The 22,754-nt window shown below is 39.8% G+C and overlaps 1 protein-coding gene across 3 annotated transcripts in view; it reads left to right on the top strand.

Moving 5' to 3' along the window:
* Positions 1-21,055, top strand: part of SLC16A9 (solute carrier family 16 member 9) — an 82,477-nt gene extending 61,422 nt beyond the window's left edge. For 2 of the 3 annotated variants that reach the window (XM_005671011.3, XM_021072688.1), the window contains 3 exons: positions 12,945-13,040; positions 16,562-17,479; positions 18,178-21,047. In XM_005671011.3, the coding sequence (XP_005671068.1) occupies positions 12,945-13,040; positions 16,562-17,479; positions 18,178-18,365 (1,202 nt within the window). In that variant the 3' untranslated portion in view covers positions 18,366-21,047. Of the gene's footprint in view, positions 1-12,944; positions 13,041-16,561; positions 17,480-18,177 lie in introns of all 3 variants that reach the window. The other variant, XM_001926829.4, reaches the window with a different exon arrangement.

The raw sequence follows: 22,754 nt of genomic DNA, 5'->3' as shown, positions 1-22,754 counted from the left end.
AAGAAGGCATGGAGATCAATGGACCAGGGCAGAGAACCCAGAAACATTCAACAAATACCCAACTGATTTTTTTTTTTTTTTTTTTTTGGCTTTGCCCATAGCACGTGGAAGTTTCTGGGCCAGGGAAGGAACCCGTGCCATAGCAGGGACCCAAGCCGCTGCAGTGACAACGCCAGATCCTTAACCCACCGTGCCACAAGAGAACTCCTTTGTGTTCTTTACCTAAACCCTAAAAGCCCTTCACCTAAACCTCATGCCTATGCCAACAATGTTTTTTTTAAAGATAAAACATTGCTACAGCCCCAAAGCAGGAGTCACTTTTGCACTGGTACCTGAAAGATAAGTGAGGACTGGCGCGGTGGAAGGTTGGTGCTCAGGGGCGACGAACAGGTGCCAGAGCCGCCAACTCTGCACCTCACAGACCCCACCCCCGCGTGCTCACTAGCCAACCCCCAACGAGGTAGGGGCGGGGTGGAATTTTTTTTGTCTTTTTTTGAGGGCCGCACCCATGGTATATGGAGGTTCCCAGACTAGGGGTCTAATTGGAGCTGTTGCCCCTGGCCTACACCACAGCCACAGCAACACCAGATCTGAGCTGTGTCTGTGACCTACAGCACAGCTCACGGCAAAGCCAGATCCTTAACCTACTGAGCGAGGCCAGGGATCAAACCTGCAACCTCATGGTTCCTTGTCAGATTCATTTCCACTGCACACGACAGGAACTCCCAATTTTTTTTTTTCTTTGAAAGAAAAAGCATGAGCAAAGAAAACTGAATGAGTGGTAGGGATGTTGATGATCTTGATTACAGGAGAGAAAAAAATAGAGGAATCAGGGCCTGAGAACACTGACAATTTGAGGGGGGGATGCTTTTATGAGGTATTGAACTCATTATAGTCAATGTTAATTATTCAGTGTCCCATTATTGTGAACTCAATATTCCTAGGGGCTGTTGGTAGGGAATTTTTAAAAGATTCTGGCTTTCAAAATTTCTTCTTAATGTCTGAAAGAACTTGATTTTGTTGACTACCAATATTCCTCTTTTTCACAAGGGACTTGTTCCCCAATAATAAATAATTAAAATAATAGCTACTAATATTCAAGTATGTACTGTGTGCTAGGTCTGCTTTTTTTTTTTTTCTTTCAGCCACACCTGTGGCATTTGGAAGTTCCCCAGGCCAGGGATTGAATCTAAGCTGCATCTGTGACATATGCCAGTGCTGCGGCAATGCAGAATCCTTAACCCACTGGGCTGGGCAGCACCAGAGACAAGCCTCATCATTAACCCACTGCACCACAGCAGGAACTCTTATTAAACTCTGCTTTTTATGATCACAGTCAGTCTTCACATGAACCCATTTTACAGAGAGGGAAAGTGAGGCTCAGCAAAGTGATACTACCTACCAAAGCCACATAGCTAGGAGGCTTGGAGTTGCGTCCATTCAGTCTGACACCAGATCCTGACCTCTTTTACATGTTTGTAATTATTTTTAGAACTCTTTAAGTTTATTTTGAATTTAACTACATACTCTAATACTACTCAAATCATAGTCTAAATAAGCAGGTCACTTGTGAGTTCTTTGAGAACAGGTTTTATGTTTGATATTTTATATTACCCATTCTCTATAAAGCTTAATACAGTTTAAACCTGTACATGCAAATGTGTTCATCTCTGGTGTAAAATTTGAAAGTATTCAAGGAATAGTCATCTTACATTCTCGTCTAAAATCATGGAAATAAATATGTTGATATTTGTGCAAGAACATTGAATTATTCCTTTTAGGACAAACTCCTTTTTATATAGCAAAACTGAATCATTATGTCAGTGGTATGATTAGGGCATTTTCTCCAGAACTTTGGACTAAGCATTTAAAATTTCCTGGGGTTCTGCTCCCTCATATGGTTACATATCCAAAGTTGTCACTGACTTAAAAATTGACAAGTGAGTGATAGCATAGTATTTGCATTACCCATAGGTAAAAATGAATTTTTAAAAAGAAAAAAAATCAGTGTACATTGTCTAAGATTGTATATACATTGTCTAAGATTTTATATACATTGTGTTGGAAGCATATCTAAAGGTATATAGAAAGAAAAAGACAAAATTAATTTATTCCCATAACTAAATTTGAAAATTTCTATAGCAATGGAGACCAAGCTGTGAAACTGACTTTGATTTGGCTGATGTTGGAACCTTTCAATAGCTAACTCTGTCCTCCCTTCACCATGAATGATGATCTTCAATTAATTAGATAGGATTTGACATTGGTCTTGATTTACTCTTCCGACTGCTGCACGTGGTGTTGGGCTTATAGGGCTTCCACTGGGCTCTCCCCACTATGGTAACTTTTATTCCACTGGACAAAGAACAATGTAGAAAGAAGGTTGTACAAACTGCCGCATGCATGTGCTCCAGTTAAATATCAGGAAGTGGGAAAATGACTGTAGGATGGGTCCCTGGACTCCATGGACCCACTATGAGACCCTCCTCTAAGGGGAAGTCATGTAAATGTTTCAGGCCCCTAGTTAACACTGCCAGTTCAGGAGTTCCTGTTGTGGCTCAGTGGGTTAAGAACCTGATGTAGTGTCTGTGAGGATGCAGGTTCGATCCCTGGCCTTGCTCAACTGAGTTAAGGATCTGGTGTTGCAACAGTCGTGGTGTAGGCTGCAAATACAGCTCTGTTTCAACCCCTAGCCCAGGAACGTCAATATGCTGCAGGTGTGGCCTTAAAAAAAAAAAAAATGTCAGTTCATTTCTTGTGTCCCATAATTCTTAAAAGGCTGTCACTTTTTAGGGTATCACACACTGTCCCTAATGTGTGATACCTAAATAAGTGACTGTGGCTCTCCTTGGGGAAAGATTCAGGGCATTATTATCTGTATGTTTGTCACAGCATTTGTTGCCAGGTCTTTCCTTCTGGAATCATGGCTTCTCCTTCACTTTGGGTCAAAAACACAAGGCTCACATCTGAAGACTGTAGATGACTCTGATTTGGCAACAGGTTCTGAATCCCCATGACTTTGGAGGGAATTGTCAGCTCATGGAGAGTGCATGGGCACTAGGGATCCTTTGATCCTAAGCACGCCCCTCAATCTCCATGAATCACTGTCCCCTTTTCTGTAAAGGCAGACTGAGGAACCTGCCTCATTGAGGTCTTGTGAGGATTAAGTGAAGTCAAGCAAAATAAAAGTAAAAGAGAGTTGCACTGGATTTCACTAATAAAAATCAGTTTAATTTTAACTTCGATGATAAATTTAAAATTTACAGTAATTTTAAATAATTTTTTGAAAAGTCAAGTTTTGGAGTTCCTGTTGTGATTCAGCAGGTTAAGAACCTTACACAGTGTCCATAAGAATGTGGGTTCGACCCTTGGACTCACTCAGTGGGTTAAGGATCTGGTGTTGCTGCAAGCTGCAGTGTAGGTCACAGATGCAGCTCAGATCCTGTGTTGCCATGGCTGTGGTGTAGGCCAGCAGATGCAGCTCTGATCTGACCCCTAGCCCAGGAACTTGCATATGCCACCAGCTGTAAAAAGAAAAAAATATATAAAAATATAAGTTTTTATTTCAATAATTAAAAATTGTTCACTGTGGTCATTGTTGGGCCCCAGCGAGCTATTCCTTGCTGGGAGATTATTAACACATGTTATCATGGCTGACTTCTTTGTGGTTTTGTTTCATCAATAGGCTTAGAGTCTAGGGCTCATGGAATATTTGTGGGGTAGATGAATAGGATAATAATGAACAATGACACTCCCATTCTGTTACCAATTGAAGCAGGCTATCCAGTTGAAAAGGAAGTGACAGGAAATTGTTACACAGTCTAAGCTCATTCTCCCATCTGTATCATGAGTTCCTTAGGAAAAAAATCAAGAAAGATTCAGTCTAATGATAACATATATTGAGCACCAACTCTGTGCAGAATTCCAAGCATTTTCATTTCTCTCAAATGAATAAGATGGCCCCTTAAGATAAACAGCATGGCATCAGGAACAAGCACAGGCAGGCTCCGGGGTTCGACCGTGTGGGTTAATCTTATTTTACCCACTTGCCAGCCAAGGACTGCAGACAAGTTACTTATGTACTGTTCTCTCTCTCTCCTTTTTTTTTGGTCTTTTTTATGGCTACACTCACAGCATGTGGAAGTTCCCAGGCCGAATCAGAGCTGCAGCTGTCAGCGCTACGCCACAGTCACAGCAACACTAGATTCAGGCGGTGCCTGTGCCTATACCACAGCTCATGGCAATGCCGGATCCTTAACCCACTGAGTGAGGCCAGGGATCAACCCCCACATCCTCATGGTTACTAGTCAGGTTCTTAACTCACTGAGTCACAATGAGAACTCCTGTTTTCTCATTTTTTAAACTGAGCATAATAATGGTATCCACCTTATAGGGTTTTGTGAATTAATGAGTTAATGCAACAAACATTAGCTAGCATAACCATCATTATCAGTTTTGTGACCTTGGAAAATTCTCCCACCTCTCTGAGCTTCCATTTGTATTTCTTAGGAAATGAGACTAATATGACTTCACAGAAATATTGTGACTATTCATGAGATAATGTCTATAGCGAGGCACACAAGTGTTTAATACATATTAGGCCTTCCCCTAAATTCCTTTCTGACCTCTTGGTTCAGGACCACAGCAGCAGTATTTTTGCAACTTCAGAAGCTCAATTTTTTTTTTTTTTTTTTTTTTTTGGTCTTTTCGCCTTTTCTAGGGCCGCTCCTGCAGCATATGGAGGTTCCCAGGCTAGGGGTCTAATTGGAGCTATAGCTGCCAGCCTACTCTAGAGCCACAGCAACGTGGGATCCCAGCTGCGTCTGCAACCTACACCACAGCTCATGGCAACGCCGAATCCTTAACCCGCTGAGCACGGCCAGGGATTGAACCTGCAACCTCATGGTTCCTAGTCGGATTCATTAACCACGAGCCACGATGGAAACTCCCAGAAGCTCTATTGAATCAGAAATATTTTTATAACAGGTTAAGTAACATGTAAAATAAGTGAAAGCTATATAATATGTTTATAATATAAAACATCAAAAAGAATACTTAAGTGTATTAATTGGAATAATTCTCTGTTACTCTTTTTTAAAAATATCATTTTGGAAATACGATGTCATCTTGTTTGGTTTTTGTAGCTAAAACAAAAAATGACAGCTTACTAGTTTTCGAGTGATTGTCTGTCATTCTGCCAAACCTGGTCATTCAGGCTCCTATTTTCTCAATAACTTTACTAAATCAGGCAAAAGAAAAGTGTGGTGGGAGAGGGGGAGGTTCAGGGAGAGGGGGTGCAGGAAATAGGTCCTTAATGAATTGCTCAAGCTTCTTCCCAATTATTTTTTTTTTTTGCTTCTCTGAAAACCACAACTCAAAATCAATTTCAGATCATATTGTTGTTTCGCTACCTGATTACTCTTTTCTTTTTTCTTTTTCACCCATCCTGTGTGGCATATGGAAGTTCCCAGGCCAGGGATTGAATCTGAGCTGAGTGGTGACCTATGCAGCAGCTGCATCCATGCTGGATCCTTAACCCACTGTGCCAGGCTAAGGCTCAAACCCAAGCCTCCGCAGTGACCCAAGCCACTGCAGTCAGATTCTTAACCCCCCGTGCCACAGTGGAAACTCTTGATTACTGTTTTCTTTAATAGTCTTTTAATAGTCCTTCCTTGACTTGGGAAAAAATCAATTTCCTTCCTTCATTTTCTTGGTAATACCTGCATAGTCCATTGAGCTTGATGGACTATGCAGGTGGCATAACCCACATTCATGGACAATCCAATTCTCCTAATCTAGTAAAGGCCAGTTAGGTAAAGATCCTTTTCTGGGTATTCTGGATATTCGGTTTAGCAGTTAGAGTTTTATAAGTCCTTTTTTTGTTTGTTGTTAATGGTTATGCTGTTCAAGATTGTCTTTTGTCTTTCATAGATGTTCAGATGTAAGAACTATGATTTTCTAATTAGTTTGAGGCTCTAGCTATATAATGCCTTAATACTCAGGTGAAAAGTGAAAAAATATCACTTCAGCAGCTTTTTTTTTATACTTTGTTATATTCTAAGCACAGATAATAAAGTCTTTTACACTTTTTATGTCTCTTAAACTTTACAACTATCTTGAGATAAGATGATCTTCAGGAAACCAAAAGTCACATGGCCAGTAGGTAGTAGCATTGGGATTTGAATCCATTGTCTACCTGATTCCAAGCCTGTGCTCTTGACCAGTTGATGTCATATTCAGGGTATACTCATGCTAAGCATGTAGAATTAGTGCTTCTGTAAAGCCATGTCAGTCAAAAAGCTAGCCAGTTGCTTAAACTTTCAAACTTTTCCTTTGCAGATGTTTTAGCCTAGAAACATGAACAGTAACTTCATGTGTATATCCTACACTTATTTATCTTTGTCATCATCCAAAGTTACCTTCTCACAATTTCATTTCTAGCAGTAGATTATTTCTAGAGTACCATATGCAATTGCCTATAACCTTTGGTCAAGGTGATAAATCATCCTGGCTCAGCTATTCTCAGAGGTGCTCAAATACTTATTTCAGAACAGAGAGACGGAGAATTCTCCCAAATGATCAAGAAGCAGGTCCCCATACACAGCGACCAGCTGTCCTGGTTTGTCCAGTACTAAGGGGTTTTCTAGGCTATAAGACTTCTGGTAACCAAACCAAGAAGGTCCTGGGTGTTACCCCTAACCCCCATTTTACACATAGAGTCTAGGTTCTGTGACTTTACCCTCGTCACTTTTTAGGACTGCTGTATTAGAATGCACTATTACTAAATAGTTCCCGTTCAGAGAAATAGTACTGCAGGGGAGTTCCTGCTGTGGTGCAGTGGGTTAAGAATCTGACTGCAGTGAGTTGGGTCGCTGTCAAGGTGCAGGTTTGCTCCTCAGCCCAGTGCAGTTGGTTAAAGGATCTGGTATTGCTGCAGCTGTAGTGTAGGTCACAGCTGTGGCTTGGATATAGTCTCCCACCTGGGAATTTCCATATGCTATGGATGTGGTGATAAAGAATAATAATCATAGTAAGGCAGGGAGAAAATTTCATATATAAATGTGGGGGCTTGATAGGTATCTGCTTAGTTACACACAAGAATATATATATAATGAAAGAATATTTTAAAATAATAACAATTTTCAAAATATGTACATGATTGCCAGTGTTTTATTGCTTGTCCCCCTAAAATAAATCAAAATTCCATTTTGTGTGACTTTATCTATATACAGATTCCTTAGAGATACTTGCTTCATGTATTCTGAAATTGATGCATTTTATAATATTAGAGTGTTTTACATCAGTTTTTTTTTTTTTAATATCTCTCATCAGCTTAACTGATTTCGGTATTTTTAGTTACAGATAAGGATTGAGAAAAAAATGAGGAAATAAGGCAGTTTAGTGAGATTTGCCCAAAGCATCATCATATAATGCATACAAGTTTTAAGTTTTTTTGTTTTTTGTTTTTTTTGCTTCTTAGGGCCACACCCACAGCATGGAGGTTCCCAGACTAGGGGTTGAATCTGAGCTACAGCTGCTGGCCTATGCCACTGCCCCAGCAATGCAGGATCTGAGCCTCATCTGCACCCTGCACCACAGCTCATGGCAACGCTGGATCTTTAACACACTCAGTGAGGCCAGGGATCAAACCTCGCAACCTCATGGTTACTAGTCAGATTTGTTTCTGCTGTGCCACAATGGGAACTCCACAAGTTGTAAATTAGTTATATCTTTTTTTCAAACCAAAGAATTCTAATTCTGTATTTGTAATGATGCTATTCTATTGCATGAATTGTTGTGAAAAAAACTTTAATATATTTTTCAGCTAAGATTGAATTTCTGGGCTAAGTTAAAAAAATCAGCATCATTTAATTGGAAAGCAGACATAAAGATATTATTTTTTAAAATACATATGTTTACACACATATAAGCATATACATTGTTTGTGTTATGTGAAAGAGAAAATATGACATATAGAGGAAGAGAAAAATGCAAGAGTAACAGCCAAATTAAGAATAGATAGCAATGGAGTTAAGGATCTGATGTTGCTGCAGCCTGGAGTGTAGGTTACAGCTCTGTCTTGGATTCAGTCCCTGGGAACTTCCATATGCCGTGCGTATGCCCAAAAAAGAGAACAAACAAAAAAGAATAGATAGCAATGGTTGAAATTAGCCAGTGTGACTTAAAATTGGGCAACTTAAGTGGGATTTATGGGGAAAGGTAGAATTACTTTAACACTCTGTACCAGGCCCAGACCTTGAACTGGGGTACTCAGATGCATAAGGCACACATAGCCTGCCCACAGCTGGCTCATTGTCTAGTTAGGGGAAGAGATGTGTAAATATGTAACTTGTAACACTGTGAAATAAGTGCAATCATAAAAAAAAAGCAACATTCAGTGCAGACATAGTATATAGCATGTATGTTGGGGAGAGGGGTTCTGAGGAAGGCTTCCTGCAAGAATTGGTGCTTGAGCTGCGTCTTGAAGGGCAGGTGGGATGTGATGAGGTGGGCACGGGTTGAAAAAGTGGTGAGGGTGGTGGGAGAAAGACATTCCAGGAGCTCAAATACTCAGAGGTTAAGATACAATGGGTAATAGAACAGGGGTCTTTTTAAAAAGTTTTTGTCCTTTTAGGGTTGCACCTGTAGAATGGAGGTTCCCAGGCTAGGGATTGAAACAGAGCTGTAGCTGCCGGCCTCTACCACATCCACAGCAACGCGGGATCTGAGCCACATCTGTGACCTATGCCACAGCTCACAGCAACTTGGGACCCTTAACCCACTGAGCAAGGCCAGGGGTCAAACCTGCATCCTCATGGTTCCTAGTCGGATTCATTTCCGCTGAGCCACAACGGGAACTCCCAGAACAGGTCTTTTTATGGCTCTTTGTTTAAAGAATGCACGTCCTGAGGGGACTTGCTAATATGTCAAAGCATGGCTTGCAGCAGAGGCCCAGTGATAAAGGGTTTACATGGATGTTATTGCAGGAGAGTGATGTAATAACTGTGTGAAAGTCAGGAAGAGGATAGATTGGTGCGAAAAGTACTGGAGACTGAGACAGTGATGAGAAAAGATGAGGAGGTGAATCGAGGCAGTGGCAGTTCACAGAGAGGTGGGGGCGATGATAATTTAGGCGGTAGATGTGATAAAGAGTGGGATGTCTGGTCTGATGGGAGGAGATGAGAATAAAGAGATCTCTATGGTCTCACCTAGAGGTTTGTGAAATGAAATGTAAGGTATGGGGGAAAATGTTAGAACAGGTAAATATGTTTAGTTTCATTTATTTAAGTATAGGAAGACAGTTTTTTTTAAAAAAAATTTTTTATGGCCACGCCCAATGCACGGGAAGTTCCCTGGCCAGGGGTTGAATCTGAGCCACAGCTGCAACCTACACTGCAGCTGTGGCAATGCCATATCCTTTAACCCACTTTGCCAGGCTTGGGGTTGAACCCCCACCTCTGTAGGGAACTGAGCTACTGCAGTCAGATTCTTAAGCCACTGCATCACCATGGGAACTTCAAGGAAAGCAATTATATTTTACTATTGCTTATGCTTGGAGTTGTTAGTAGTATAAGTAGTTTACAAATTATTATTCTTATACTAGAGGTTGATGCTAAAATTTTTTTCACTGAGAGGAGTCTGATCAAAAATGATAGAGACCACGGAAAGTTTTAAGGTAGTAGTTTCCAAACTTTATATATATTCTTGGAACCCTCTTTTATTTAAGACCCCAAGGAACTTTTAAATATGTGGATTATACTTATTTATACTTATTCTGTTAAAATTCACTATATTAGAAGCTGAGAAATTTGAAAACATGTGTTTAGTAATTTAGTGAAAGATAGTAATAACAAACCCAGTACATACTTATGGAAAACGTACTTATGGAAAACAAATCTGTCTTTCAAAACAAAACAAAATTTAGTGAGGAGAATGGTAGTTCTTCCCATGCATTGGGTGTGGCCATCAAAAAAAAAATTTTTTTTTTAGAAACTTTTATATTTTTGCAAATCTCTTTAATGTCTGGCTTCATAGAATATATATGGGTTCTCATGTCTGTTCTGTACTCAGTCTGTTGCAATATGTATTTTTGGTTGATATGTATGAAGGAAATCTAGTCTCACACAAAGATGTAGTTGGAAAATGGAAGAGTTTTTAACAGTCTTTTCAGGTAACTGAAGATTCTCTTCTTTGATACTATCCCAAAACTTGATACATGATAGTTTTCTAAGGGTTAATTGCAATCTGGAACCTGAAAATCACATCAGTATACTTGTGCTCTATAACATTAAATCAATTTGTTTATTCTGTACTTGGAATCGATGTGCATTCAAGTCTGATTTTGTAACATCATGAAGTGGTTATGTGAAAAATATTGGTTCTCTGAGCTATGCAAGAGCTTTAAAATGTTGACACATTTTAATTAAAGGACAGCTGAAAAATTGCTTTGGTTATTAGTATCACCAATAGGCTCTTCAGAAAATCTTATGTGTTGGTTGGGAAGCAGTCAAGTCATTATATGGATACAAGTTTCCAAAAATTCTGATTTTTTTGCTGAAAGGCTTGAATTTTATCATTGGTAACAGTTATTATCAGTTATTTGCCTTTTTGGTTTGTTTTCAAGAAAATGTCTACCCAACACTCAAGGCTGGGTAACCACAGTTCCTCAGACATTCTTTCAAATACTTAGTGTTACATGGAAAAAGTAGCTATGTTAGCTGGCGGGTGCTAAAACAATTACCCAAGTGCTTTTTCTTGCAACAATTGTAATTCACATGAAGGGTTTTGTTGTTGTTGTTGATGTTTTTAAAATGTATTTGTTTTTACTCTGAGTGGTGTTGAAACATAAGCTACAAAGTTGGATATCAATACCTTGATTTGTTCTAAGTCTTTGCAGATTTACTCACCATTTCTTTTGTACCAATAGCATAGATGTGAACACAGTGGAAGAAAACAAACAAAAACTAGAGAACATTTCAGTATAGCTATAAAAATAATTTTGATTTTAGGGACTTCATGAAAGACCTGAGGACTGTCTCTTTAATAACTGATGGTTCAAAGTCATCCTAATACCGATGTGGGAAAGTGTCATGTCACCTTCTGCTTTTTGAAAAGTTTAGAGAAAAAGCATTTAAAATTTCCGCTACATTAAAAGAAAAAAAAAAGTGAAATGATCTTATTTGAAACCCATGGCCTTGAAATAATTTTTTAAAAATCTTCTTTCTTTTTCATTCAATATAAAATGTTTAAAAGTTACTGTTTTAAACTTTTCTGGCATTGGCCTTTAGTAATCAGAAATATCTTTTTTCTCTTGTCTCTGATGCCTAATATTTGAAAGAGCCTTGACAGACAAATTACATAAAAGTCAATCCAGTCCCTCTCCAAAGGCTTTCTGAAATGTAGTTTTAGTTAAAGGTGACATTTTTTTGGCTTTATAAAATTGCTCATTCAGGAACAGGTCTTATTTCGTTGTAGTATCCTATATATAATAGTGGTAAATGTGTGAATAAGTCCAATTCATGGTTCAGTTAATATGATAGTGTCTCTTCCCTTCAATCATACAAAAGGGTGGCACATTTTAAAAGGTTTGTTTAAAGTGTAATTATTTTAATCTATCTCATTTTGTTAAGAAGACTTTTTATGCAAACACAGATGAGTCCTAGTGGTTTTAAGCACCAATTTCCTAAAATGTTTATGCAGTGTGTTTGTTAAACTCATGTATTCTTTCTAATCATAGTCCAGGTAACAATTGAAAGTAATGAAAATGATCTTCATAACTCACCTAATGGACCGTGGGTTAAAATTAATTTTTAGACTATGGCATTTGTGTTTGTAGAGTGATTCCCAAGAACAAATGATGTTGCAGAAAAAAGACAAAGTGTTATGAATTAGAAGCCAGAGGAAAATTTTATGAAAAACATAACTGGGGTTATTAGGTACTTAATAGGGAGAAAAAGATTAAGCTAACAAATGAGAGCCTTAAATATTGTCCTGGGGTCTCAAGAAAGGGATATTTAGTTGTAAGTTATTTTTTATTTTAATTGTAAAACAATTTCAGGGAGTTCCCATGTGGCACAGCAGGTTAAGGATTTGGCATTGTCATTGCAGTGGCTTGGGTCCCTGCTGTGGCATGGGTTTGATCCCTGGCTTGGGGACTTACACATGCCATGGGAATGGCCAAAAAAGTTTTCAAATTTCCAGAAAAGCAGAGACTAGTATATTAAGCAACCATACGGTCACCACTTAAATTTAACCATTTTTAATACTTTATTCTATTTTCTTTCTCTCTCTTTCTCTCTCTCTTTTTTTTCTTTTTTGCAAAGAATTTAAACTAAATACATGACATTATACTCCTAAATAAGGTAGTTTGCATTTCTAAAAGATAAAAACTTACAAATATACATTTTATGATGATGGGGTTATCTGAGAGCCCCAGAGGACCTGCCTGAGGGCCTTTGTTTTGCAGACTGGCATGTGTAAGCTAAGAAGTCTAGCAAAATAACTTGGGTTGACAAGGGGATTTTATAAAATTGTTTAGAGGACTTATAGGAGGCAGAACAGCTGAAGGTAAGGATGTGAAAGAGAGATTTTAATGGGCAGGTTTGATTCAGTTTTACTATTTGGTATATCATTTAACCATTTTTTTTCTATCTCCCAATTACGTCTTAATGTAAATTTGTATTATTCATTCATGTTCTAGAAATGGGATTATATATTTGACTTGACCCTGACCTTAGGGTGGATATAGAGTGAAAACAAGCTGTCCCAATATGTCCATTGCACTGTACAACCAATATCAGAGGGATCTAGGAATCCATCTTGGAAGAGTTTTAGCCATTCAGTAACAGAATGTCCTATTTGAGTTATTTAATTACTCCTTTTTTTTTTTTTGCATTGAAGTAATAGAGTCTGTTTTAATTTATGCATTGTCTTCTTATGTTTAGGTCTTGGATGTGGTTTATTATACACTGCAACAGTGACCATTACATGCCAGTATTTCGACAGCCGCCGTGGCCTTGCACTTGGCCTGATTTCAACAGGTACATTTTCAATATAAGTATAGCATTGCCACTATTCAGCCTTCTAATGAAAGATAAAGGTTACCAAGCACAGATGTGTTTAACCAGCCACTCCCCAGCTACCACCCAGGAAAATAATTTTTTTTTAACTCTAATCCTAGAAGGAAATTTTTATTTTCCACTCTAACTATAGGCAAAGCTTAAATAAAAATCCCTAAAGAGTTCCTGCTGTGGCTTAGCAGGTTAAGAACCTGATTAGTATCCATAAGGATGCGGGTTTGATCCCTGACCCCGATCAGTGGGTTAAGGATCCACTGCTGCTGTGAGCTGTGGTGTAGGTCACAGACACAGCTCAGATCCCATGTTGCTGTGGCTGTGGTGTAGGCTGGCAGCTGCAGCTCTGATTCAGTTTCTAGCCTGGGAACTTCCATATGCTATGGTTACAGCCCCCAAAAGAAAAAAAATCCCTAAGATTCATAAATAAAAAATAAGGGAGATTAGCTGTCCAATATAATACAGGAAAAGAAAGCTTATGGGTCCAGTAAATGAGACACATGGTGGTGAGAACATGCTGGTGCTAAAAAAAAAGCAGAGAAGCACTTAAGAAAAGCACCTGAGGGAGTTCCTGCCATGGCGCAGTGGGTTAAGAATCTGACTACAGTGCAGAGACATGGGTATAATCTCTGGCCTGGTGCAATGGGTTAAAGGATCTGGCATTGCCATTTGGATTCAATCCCTGGCCCAGGTACTTCCATATGCCATGGGTACAGCATTAAAAAAAATAGTAATAATAAAATAAAGTACCTGATCCCTGAGAAAGATAGAAGAAATGGAAGGAAAATGGGGACTCTTGAGGCCACTGTCAGGGAGACTGAAGCTGGCTGACACCTCTCCATCTCCATTTATTATGAAATTTACAGTTTTTCTAAAGTACGATTTGTGAGTACATCGCACTAGCCTATGTGCATATCCAAATGACAGACTGTTTACTCTTGATATTCCTTTAATAATCAAGAGATGATCACTTGGAGGGGGGCAGCGTAAGTATAAAAGCCTTCTGGACGTCCCCTGATATTTGAACGTGGTGTTTTACTTTTCAGATGGATTTTTTTCAAAGCTCTGTAGGAAATATCAGAATTTCTGTGGCCAATGTTTTACGAGTTTGCTTAGGACTTAAGATTGCCAAGCTAACTAGAAGTTGGAAGTTTACATGCTGCTTGTTAATGGGGTGGCTATTCCGTGGAGGTCAGATTTTCATATGTTGAGTTCCTTCTATCGTCTCTCTGGCCACAGGATCCAAATTAATGTTTTGTCTTTGAGGCCAACACAGGGTAACAAAGTGATTCTAGATCAAACTAAATCAAGCTGGATGTATACCCAAGGGGTGGTTTAAGGAAGCATTTCCAGGTGAAATATGTGTCTAGGAGGCAACACGGCCTGAGTCTGAGGACATGACTAAGGAAGAATTGGGAGAAGAAATAGAAAAACAAAAGATGAAGACTGGAAAGCAGTTTAAAGAGCCTGACAGTATCTCCCTCAAGTGTGAGAGGGAGTGTGAGAGCCTGCCTGGCAGCTTAAAAGATAATAGCTCTTGCCTATACTATATATAGTGTGTATATAGTATTGTGGATGTGTAGTATAGTATTACAGTGTGTATATAGTATAATATAGTGTGCATATATAGCACACATACTATATGTAGTATGTATAGTATAGTATATATAGTGTGTGTGTGTGTGTATATATATACACACACTATATTATATACAGTATTCATATATTTTATGGCCACATGCATGGCATATGGAAGTTCTTGGGCTAGGGACTGAATCCAAGCCACAGCTGTGACCTATGTCAGAGTAGCAGCAATGGTAGATCCTTTAACCCACTGTGCTTGGTTGGGGATCGAACCAATACCTCCACAACCACCTGAGCTGCTGCAGTTGGGTTCTTAACCCACTGCATCACAGCGGGAACTCTCCTATACTACCTATTTTGTGGAGGCACTATAACATAGTGACAAGCCTAGCCCCTGGAGCCAGACCCCCTGGTTTTGAATCCCATCTTATGTCTGAATCCCTAGCTGTCTGGTGATGGACAAGTTACTGAACTGTTCTGTGAAATTAACTGTTAAGTGAAAGCCTCAGTCTTCTGAACTGTAATAAGAGGATAATAATGGTACCCATCCCATTGGGTTTTTGGAAATATTAAAGGACCATATGGGTAAACAGCACATCACGAGGGCCCTAAAAGTAATAACCATTATAATCAGGACCTAGGTTTCCCTTAACACCCAGATTCATTTGTGAGGAAGATGTGGGAAATTGAACACTGAAAGAGCTTCTCTGGCTTTCACTTAGTCTAAAAAGGAGGGCATAGGGGCCTGGGGCATGGACCATTGAACAAAAAAGATTTGACTGAGACAGTCAAGATTTGGTGGAATTAGGAAGTTTTTAGTTGCAACACAAAGGAAGCTAGCTAAGGCAAAATTAGGAAGAAGCATGAATCCACTGTCTTACATTATTCAACCTGCTGTAAAGTACCATAGACTGAGTGGCTTAGGCAACAGAAGTTTATTTCTCATAGTTCTGGAGGCTGGACGTCTGAGGTCAGGATGTCAAGGTCAGCACGGTTGGGTTCTGGTGAGAGCCCTCTTCTAGGTTACAGACTGCCGTCTTCTCCCTTTGTCCTCACGGGGCAGAAAGGGAGGAAGCTCCCTGGGGTCTCTTCTAAGGGCACTAGTTCCATTCAGGAGGGCTCTGCCCTATGATGTAATCACCCAAAGGCCGCGCCCCCAATGCCATCATGCTTGGGGTTAAGTTTTCAACTTATGGAATTTTTTTGGTTTGTTTTGCTTTTAGGGCCACACTTGTGGCATATGGAGGTTCCCAGGCTAGGGGTTGAATCAGAGCTTCATCTGCTGTCCTATACCACAGCCATAGCAACTCAGGATCCCAGCCAAGTCTGCAACCTATTCCACAGCTCATGGCAATGCCAGATCCTTAACCCACTGAGCGAGGCCAGGGATTGAACATGTGTCCTCATTTGTTATTTTGTAAGAATTTTTGCTGGGTTTTACCCATAAGCTTGGCATCCTGTTGGGGTTCTGAGGCATTTTGATATGGACCATTTAAAAAGTATGACTGACCTATTTAGACTTTTTTTTTTTTAAATCTCTTTAAGGCTACACCTGAGGCATATGGAGGTTCCCAGGCTAGGGGTCAATTCAGAGGTGCAGCCACCAGCCTACACCACAGCCATAGAAACACCAGATCCAAGCTGCGTCTTCTACCTACACCACAGCTCACGGCAATGCCAGATCCTTAACCCACTGAGCAAGGCCAGGGATCAAACCTGCATCCTCATGGATACTAGTTAGGCTCGTTACCACTGAGCCACAATGAGAACTCCACTGTAGTGATTTTAATATGAAGGCACACATGAATATCAGTGTAAAAAGGAAATCAAATTGTAAGACTAATAATGCTTGTCCCAAGAGCCCCAAATTATAAGAGATTAAACAGTTCCCATTTTCTTTCTAGGTTCAAGTGTTGGACTTTTTATATATGCTGCTCTGCAGAGGCTGCTGATTGATTTATATGGACTGGATGGATGCCTGCTGATTGTGGGTGCTTTAGCTTTAAACATACTAGCCTGTGGCAGTCTGATGAGACCCCTCCAGTCCTCTGATTGCCCTTTGCCTGAAAAAACAGCTCTGGAAAATATACCAGATAGATACTCAATTTATAATGAAAAAGAAAAGAACCTGGAAGAAAACATAAACATTCTTGAAAAGAGCTACAGTGGTGAGGAAACATGTAAGAGCACTTTAGCCAATGGTGACTGGAAATCAGACAGTCTCCTTCATCAAAACCCAACAACAGCAGCACAAACAAAAGAAACTGAAACGTACAAAAAGAAAGTAGCAGAACGGACATATTTTTGCAAACAGCTTGCCAAGAGGAAATGGCAGCTATATAAAAACTACTGTGGAGAAACTGTGGCTCTTTTTAAAAACAAAGTATTTTCAGCCCTCTTCATTGCCATCTTTCTTTTCGACATTGGAGGGTTTCCGCCTTCATTACTCATGGAAGATGTAGCAAGAAGTTCAAATGTGAAAGAAGAAGAGTTTCTGATGCCTCTTATTTCCATTATCGGCATCATGACAGCAGTTGGTAAACTCCTTTTAGGAATACTGGCTGACTTCAAGTGGATTAATACCTTATATCTTTACGTAGCTACCTTAATAATCATGAGCCTAGCCTTGTGTGCAATTCCATTTGCCAAAAGTTACGTCACATTGGCATTACTTTCTGGGATCCTAGGGTTTCTTACTGGTAATTGGTCCATCTTTCCGTATGTGACCACGAAGACTGTGGGAATTGAAAAATTAGCTCACGCCTATGGGATATTAATGTTCTTTGCTGGACTTGGAAATAGCCTTGGACCACCAATTGTTGGTAAGATGTTTATCTTAAAGTCAACCTTTTTTTTTTTTTTTTTTTGTCTTTTTACCTTTTCTAGAGCTGCACCTGCAGCATATGGAGGTTCCCAGGCTAGGGGTCTAATCAGAGCTGTAGCTGCCGGACTGCGCCACAGCCACAGCAACGCGGGATGCGAGCTGTGTCTGTGACTTACACCACAGCTCACGGCAACGCTGGATCCTTAACCCACTGAGCAAGGCCAGGGTTTGAACCCACTACCTCATGGTTCCTAGTTGGATTCGTTAACCACTGTGTCACGACGGGAACTCCTAAAGTCAACCCGTTTTGCTATTCTTCTTTTTAACATCTCTGGGTATAGAAATTCAGACTGTAATGACAGCCAGATTTATACAAAATAAATCTTCAAGGGGTGTCTTATGGCCATGATTCATTCAAAATCGCTTTGATGGAGTTGGAAAAGCCAGTATACTTGCTCAAGAATTTGTGTTCACTCCTCACTGAGGAGAAACCCCAAATGCCTGCTTATTCTGGTCTAACATTGGACCAGAATGTCTGGTCTGAGACATTCTCCTCTTCTAATTCCCAGTGGGCCACTCTGGGAGCAGATTGGGTGACATATATCCTAATCTGAACTGCATATAAATTGACAAAATTAGAGTATTTACACTCATACTATGTCAATCAAATTCACTGTTTTCTTCCTCTTTTTTCAGGTTGGTTTTATGACTGGACCCAGACCTATGACATTGCATTTTATTTTAGTGGCTTCTGCGTCCTGCTGGGAGGTCTTATTTTGCTGCTGGCAGCCTTGCCTTCCTGTGATACATGCAAGAAGCAACTCCCCAAGCCCGCTCCCACAACCTTTTTGTACAAAGTTGCCTCTAATTCCTCTAATGTTTAGAGGAATATTGGAAGGCACTCAAGACTGTTTTTTCATAGCAAAATTTCACTGTGGCTGATTTGAATGAACTTTTCTTTTTATATATCCTATTTTCTATGTACTGTATATGTAGCCTCTATCTCCTGTATTATTTTTTTCTCTTTTTCCAAAAAGTGGGACTATTCTGTTTTGCTATTATTATTCATGAGTTCTTGACATTGTGAAAATTTTGGCCAGCCTCAGAAGTCTTTCTCTGTGTAAAGAAGTGTAATTTCTCTGCAGGCTCCATTTAGTTCCATTTAGGGTAGCCAGAGGGGACTCTTTTTTTTATTTTAATCTTTTTAATATTATGGCTGCACCCACAGCAGATAGAAGTTCCTGGGCCAGGGACTGAATCTGAGCTGTGGGCGCAGCAATTCCAGATCCTTAACCCACTGCACTGCGTTGAGGATCAAACCAGTGCCTCAAAGCTACCCGAGCCACCGCTGTCAGATTCTTAATCCGATGCACCACAGCGGCAACTCCAACACTTTTCTCTTTTAAACCTGTGTGAAGGCTGCTGGGGACTAAATCATTCTCTTCTCTCTGTTAGGCTAGTTAGTAAATAGAAGACTTTGAGCCAGTCAGGAAATGAAAGTGGTTGCTAAAATAGCATTAAGGGTTGCAGTGGAACCAACGGATTTTTTTTTTTTTTTTTTTTTTTTTGGCTATGCCTGTGGCACATGGAAGTTCCTTAGACCAGGGATCAAACCTACACCACAGCAGTGACCCAAGCTGCTGCAGTGACAACTCTGGATTCTTAACCCTCTGTGCCCCAAAGGAGTTCCACAAACCAATCATTTTTAAAAAATAATATTATAATGACAGTCACCAGTTTTCATGATTGTGTTTCCCTTGATGAAGCACCCACATGTTTGGTACCTGCTACGCATACATCCTTTCAATTCCCAAGGTGTTGCCTGAGATGCAGGCAGTGTCCAAATGGAGGAGGAGTCCCTGTAGCTTTTTTTCATGGTTGGCTGCTGTAACCTTGCTCACTTTTGTTTCCTAGCATCGACTTAGCTGATGTTTCCCAAGAAGTGCTGATTTTACCTGTTTCCAAATTGGAAATGCATATTTAAACCATTCCATTCTGGCAAATGGGAAACAGCCATTTGCTTCAGGCACAGTGGGAATGAATTGCAAGTCCTTGCATGTTTCTCAGTGAAGCGTTTCTTTCCTACTATCAGATTTTACCACCATCAAGTTTTAATTCAAGGGCAGAACTAAAAAGTGTGTGTGTGTGTGTGTGCGCGTGTGTGCGCGCGCGCGCGTGCATGTGTGTTATGCTCTGAGTCCGTGTGCAACATGGAAAGGGAAAAAGGCAATAAATTGATACCCTCATCGAGGAAGAAAATCAACATTTAATGAATTGACATTTTTCTAAAGAAATGGTTTTTTTAGCTTTGGTATGCACCAGAATCTTCTATAGATCCTTTTAAAAAGGTAGTTGCTTGAGTACCACTAGTAGAGATTTTTAATTATGTAGGTCTAGGCTGTGGTCTAAGCTTATATAGGCTGCAGTGTGCCATTGAACCCAGGCCACACCTATGAAAGTGCCAAAGTGCCAAGTCCTAATCACCAGACTATCAGGGAATTGACTAAGCATATATATATACAAACACATATATATGTATATATGCATATATATATGTATATGTTTGTATATATACGTGTGTGTGTGCACACGCGTGTGTGTGTGTGTGTGTGTGTGTGTATTGTTGTTGTTGCTGTACCTGTGGCATATGAAATTTCCTGGGCCAGAGACCGACCTACACCACAGCCGCGGCAACGCCTGTTCCTTAGCCTGCTGTGCCAGGCCAGGAATCAAACCTGCCCCTCAGCAGTGGCCTGAGCCACCTCAGAGACAATGCTGGATCCTTTACTCGCAGTGACACAGTGGGAACTCCCTAAGCATCTATATTTTTAATGAACTCTTCAAATCTGATAGCACAGCCTGAGTTGAGAACGACTCATAATATTGGCTATAGAGAAACATTTTTTCCTCTTAAAAAATAAAAAACACAATAACCCTTTGAGATGAGGGTTGTTTTTTTTTGTTTGTTTTTTTTATAAATAGCCAAGTTTGGTTCTTTAAATAGGAGGCACTTTTCCCATTGTGCCAAAATTGTCTTTTCATTTCTTACGAAATATGTAAGGTTATTTTATATTTCTATGTTGCCTTTCTTCAAAGGCGCCTGAAGCACTTTATAAACACGAATCCCCACAACACCTCAGTGAAGTAGGTAAATAGTGCTTTTCTATGCAGTAACCCTGGAGTATGGGGAACTTCATAGCTGAGTGAATCCTACTCAATCACGCAATAATGGGGCTCCAAAGCGCCTTGAACTTCTGCTCCATACTCTGCTCCAAAACTTCTGAAAAGTTTTCTGTACCTCATTCTTTGGTCACTGTCAAGGATAGTAAGTAAAATAACATTCAAAAGAAATTAAACTAGGCGTTTTTGTGTCAAAGTTTCCCTTTTTGCCAGTATCATGCTCTGGAAATCCAGTAGTGTTTTCTTAACTCTTAAGGACATCCCCTGTCCATCAATGTTGGTAATTGTCCAGGTGCGTCTTCACTGTGTTTACTAATGTCGTCCAGTGTGTGCATTATCCATTGTCTAGGAATGAATTTTAAGTTACAATAAAATATTTTTTCTTTGTTTTGCATCGGCTTGGTTGCTTTCTCTCTTCTTAGCGCCCCGAATTACAGTACACTTCACTTGGGTGTAAAAATACAAATGATCTGATTTCACTTCTGATCCAGAATCTGGAGATTAGACATTTACATGTTCAAAAGTCCATTTGCTAAACTCTTTTGACCATCACCTTCCAAAAAGCTAAAATGTCAGTCCCCCAGAATCCTTTGGAGGAAAGAGGGACAGACTCCCCTTTGAGATTCTTAATATTGATCTTACTAATCATTAATGGAATTCTTGGTATATTGTAAGCACATTATAATACTCATCCCTCATGAAGGCCATACAAAGATGGGGATTTTATACCATACAAAGATTTTCATTGTATGGTATGAAATATAATTGTCATGATAGAGATATCATATACTGGTAATTTTCAAAAGCAAAATGAGAAAGGTTTCCAGCAAACCCTTTGACTTTTTATTTTATTTTTATGGCTGCACCTGTGGCATATGGAAGTTCCCAGGCTAGGGATCAAATCAAACTGCAGCTGCTGGCCTACACCATTGCTCGCAGCAACGCCTGATTTTAACCCACTGAGCCAGGCCAGGGATGGAACCCACACCTTCAGGGAGACTGTCAGGTCCTTAACCCAGTGAGCTACAGCAGGAACTCCCAAACCCTTTGATTTCTTACATGGCTAGGAAATGGGACCTAGCTGGGAGGGTGGCTTTAAATCCAATTCTTGAGTGAATAGAAGAGTCATGATTAGGTAAGTAATTACTCATGCCTGCCTACTTCCTAAGAATTTAACTCATTTAATAATGAAATTTGAGAGAATTTGATCTTTCTTTTATGACTTAGGAGATTTTTTTTTGATATTCCAAGTGCCTAGGGCTGTTTGGTGGAATGCATGAAATAAGAAAGTTTATTTGGGGCCCTCTTCCCTGACTTGAATACCTCCTCAATTCTCCTTTCCTCCTCCTGCACCTCCCTTTCCCTCTTTCTCTCTCATTCTCTCTCTGATGCGCCTCCTGGAGCCAGCCTGTGATCTCATTTTGTCTAGAGTGACTGTGTCTCCAGGGGGAGAGGCTTCAGCCATCAGCTTCTAAAGGCCCCAAGAGGAACAATTCCCAAGAACTAGGAGTTTCTGCATGGGGAGGTCATGACTTTGCTGTATGTTAGTTGTTCTGTGCTGCCAGAAATCCTCGTGACCTGAGATAGCCTCAACTTCTAGCAATCATTGTAGGATTATTTCAGCTTAGGACTTGAGAGGAAATGAGTTCTGCTTTGAATAAAAGAGTGTCTCCTTTTTTCTTTTACTTGGAAGGAGTATAATATCAACACATAAAATAGACCCTTTATATGAGCGGCACCGTACAATTTCTCCTTCATTAATCATGATCTTGGGACTTTTCGCTCTACAGTCATTTGTATTTGAAGAATGTCAATTTGTTGATGCCTCTTTGCGTAATGAGTTTAACCACAGTCAGTTAAAATGATTAGAGTCCTAGAGAGTCTCTCATATTTGGAGAGCGTACATACTTATTAAAATAGTGCCTTCTGGGTTTAGATCCTAGCCCAGTTTCTGTGGCTGGGTGATTTTCAACAAATTATTCAGTCTCTCAAGGCCTGTTTCTTCATTTTTTATACACATCATAGGGCTATTGTGGGAATTAAATAAGATAACCCATACATATAGACCTGGTACATATCAGTAATATTAGCTA

The sequence above is a fragment of the Sus scrofa genome, chromosome 14 (genome assembly GCF_000003025.6).
Source record: "Sus scrofa isolate TJ Tabasco breed Duroc chromosome 14, Sscrofa11.1, whole genome shotgun sequence".
NCBI lineage: Eukaryota > Metazoa > Chordata > Mammalia > Artiodactyla > Suidae > Sus > Sus scrofa.
Note: the sequence above shows the minus strand (reverse complement) of the source record. Positions and strands in the feature narration are given on the sequence as shown.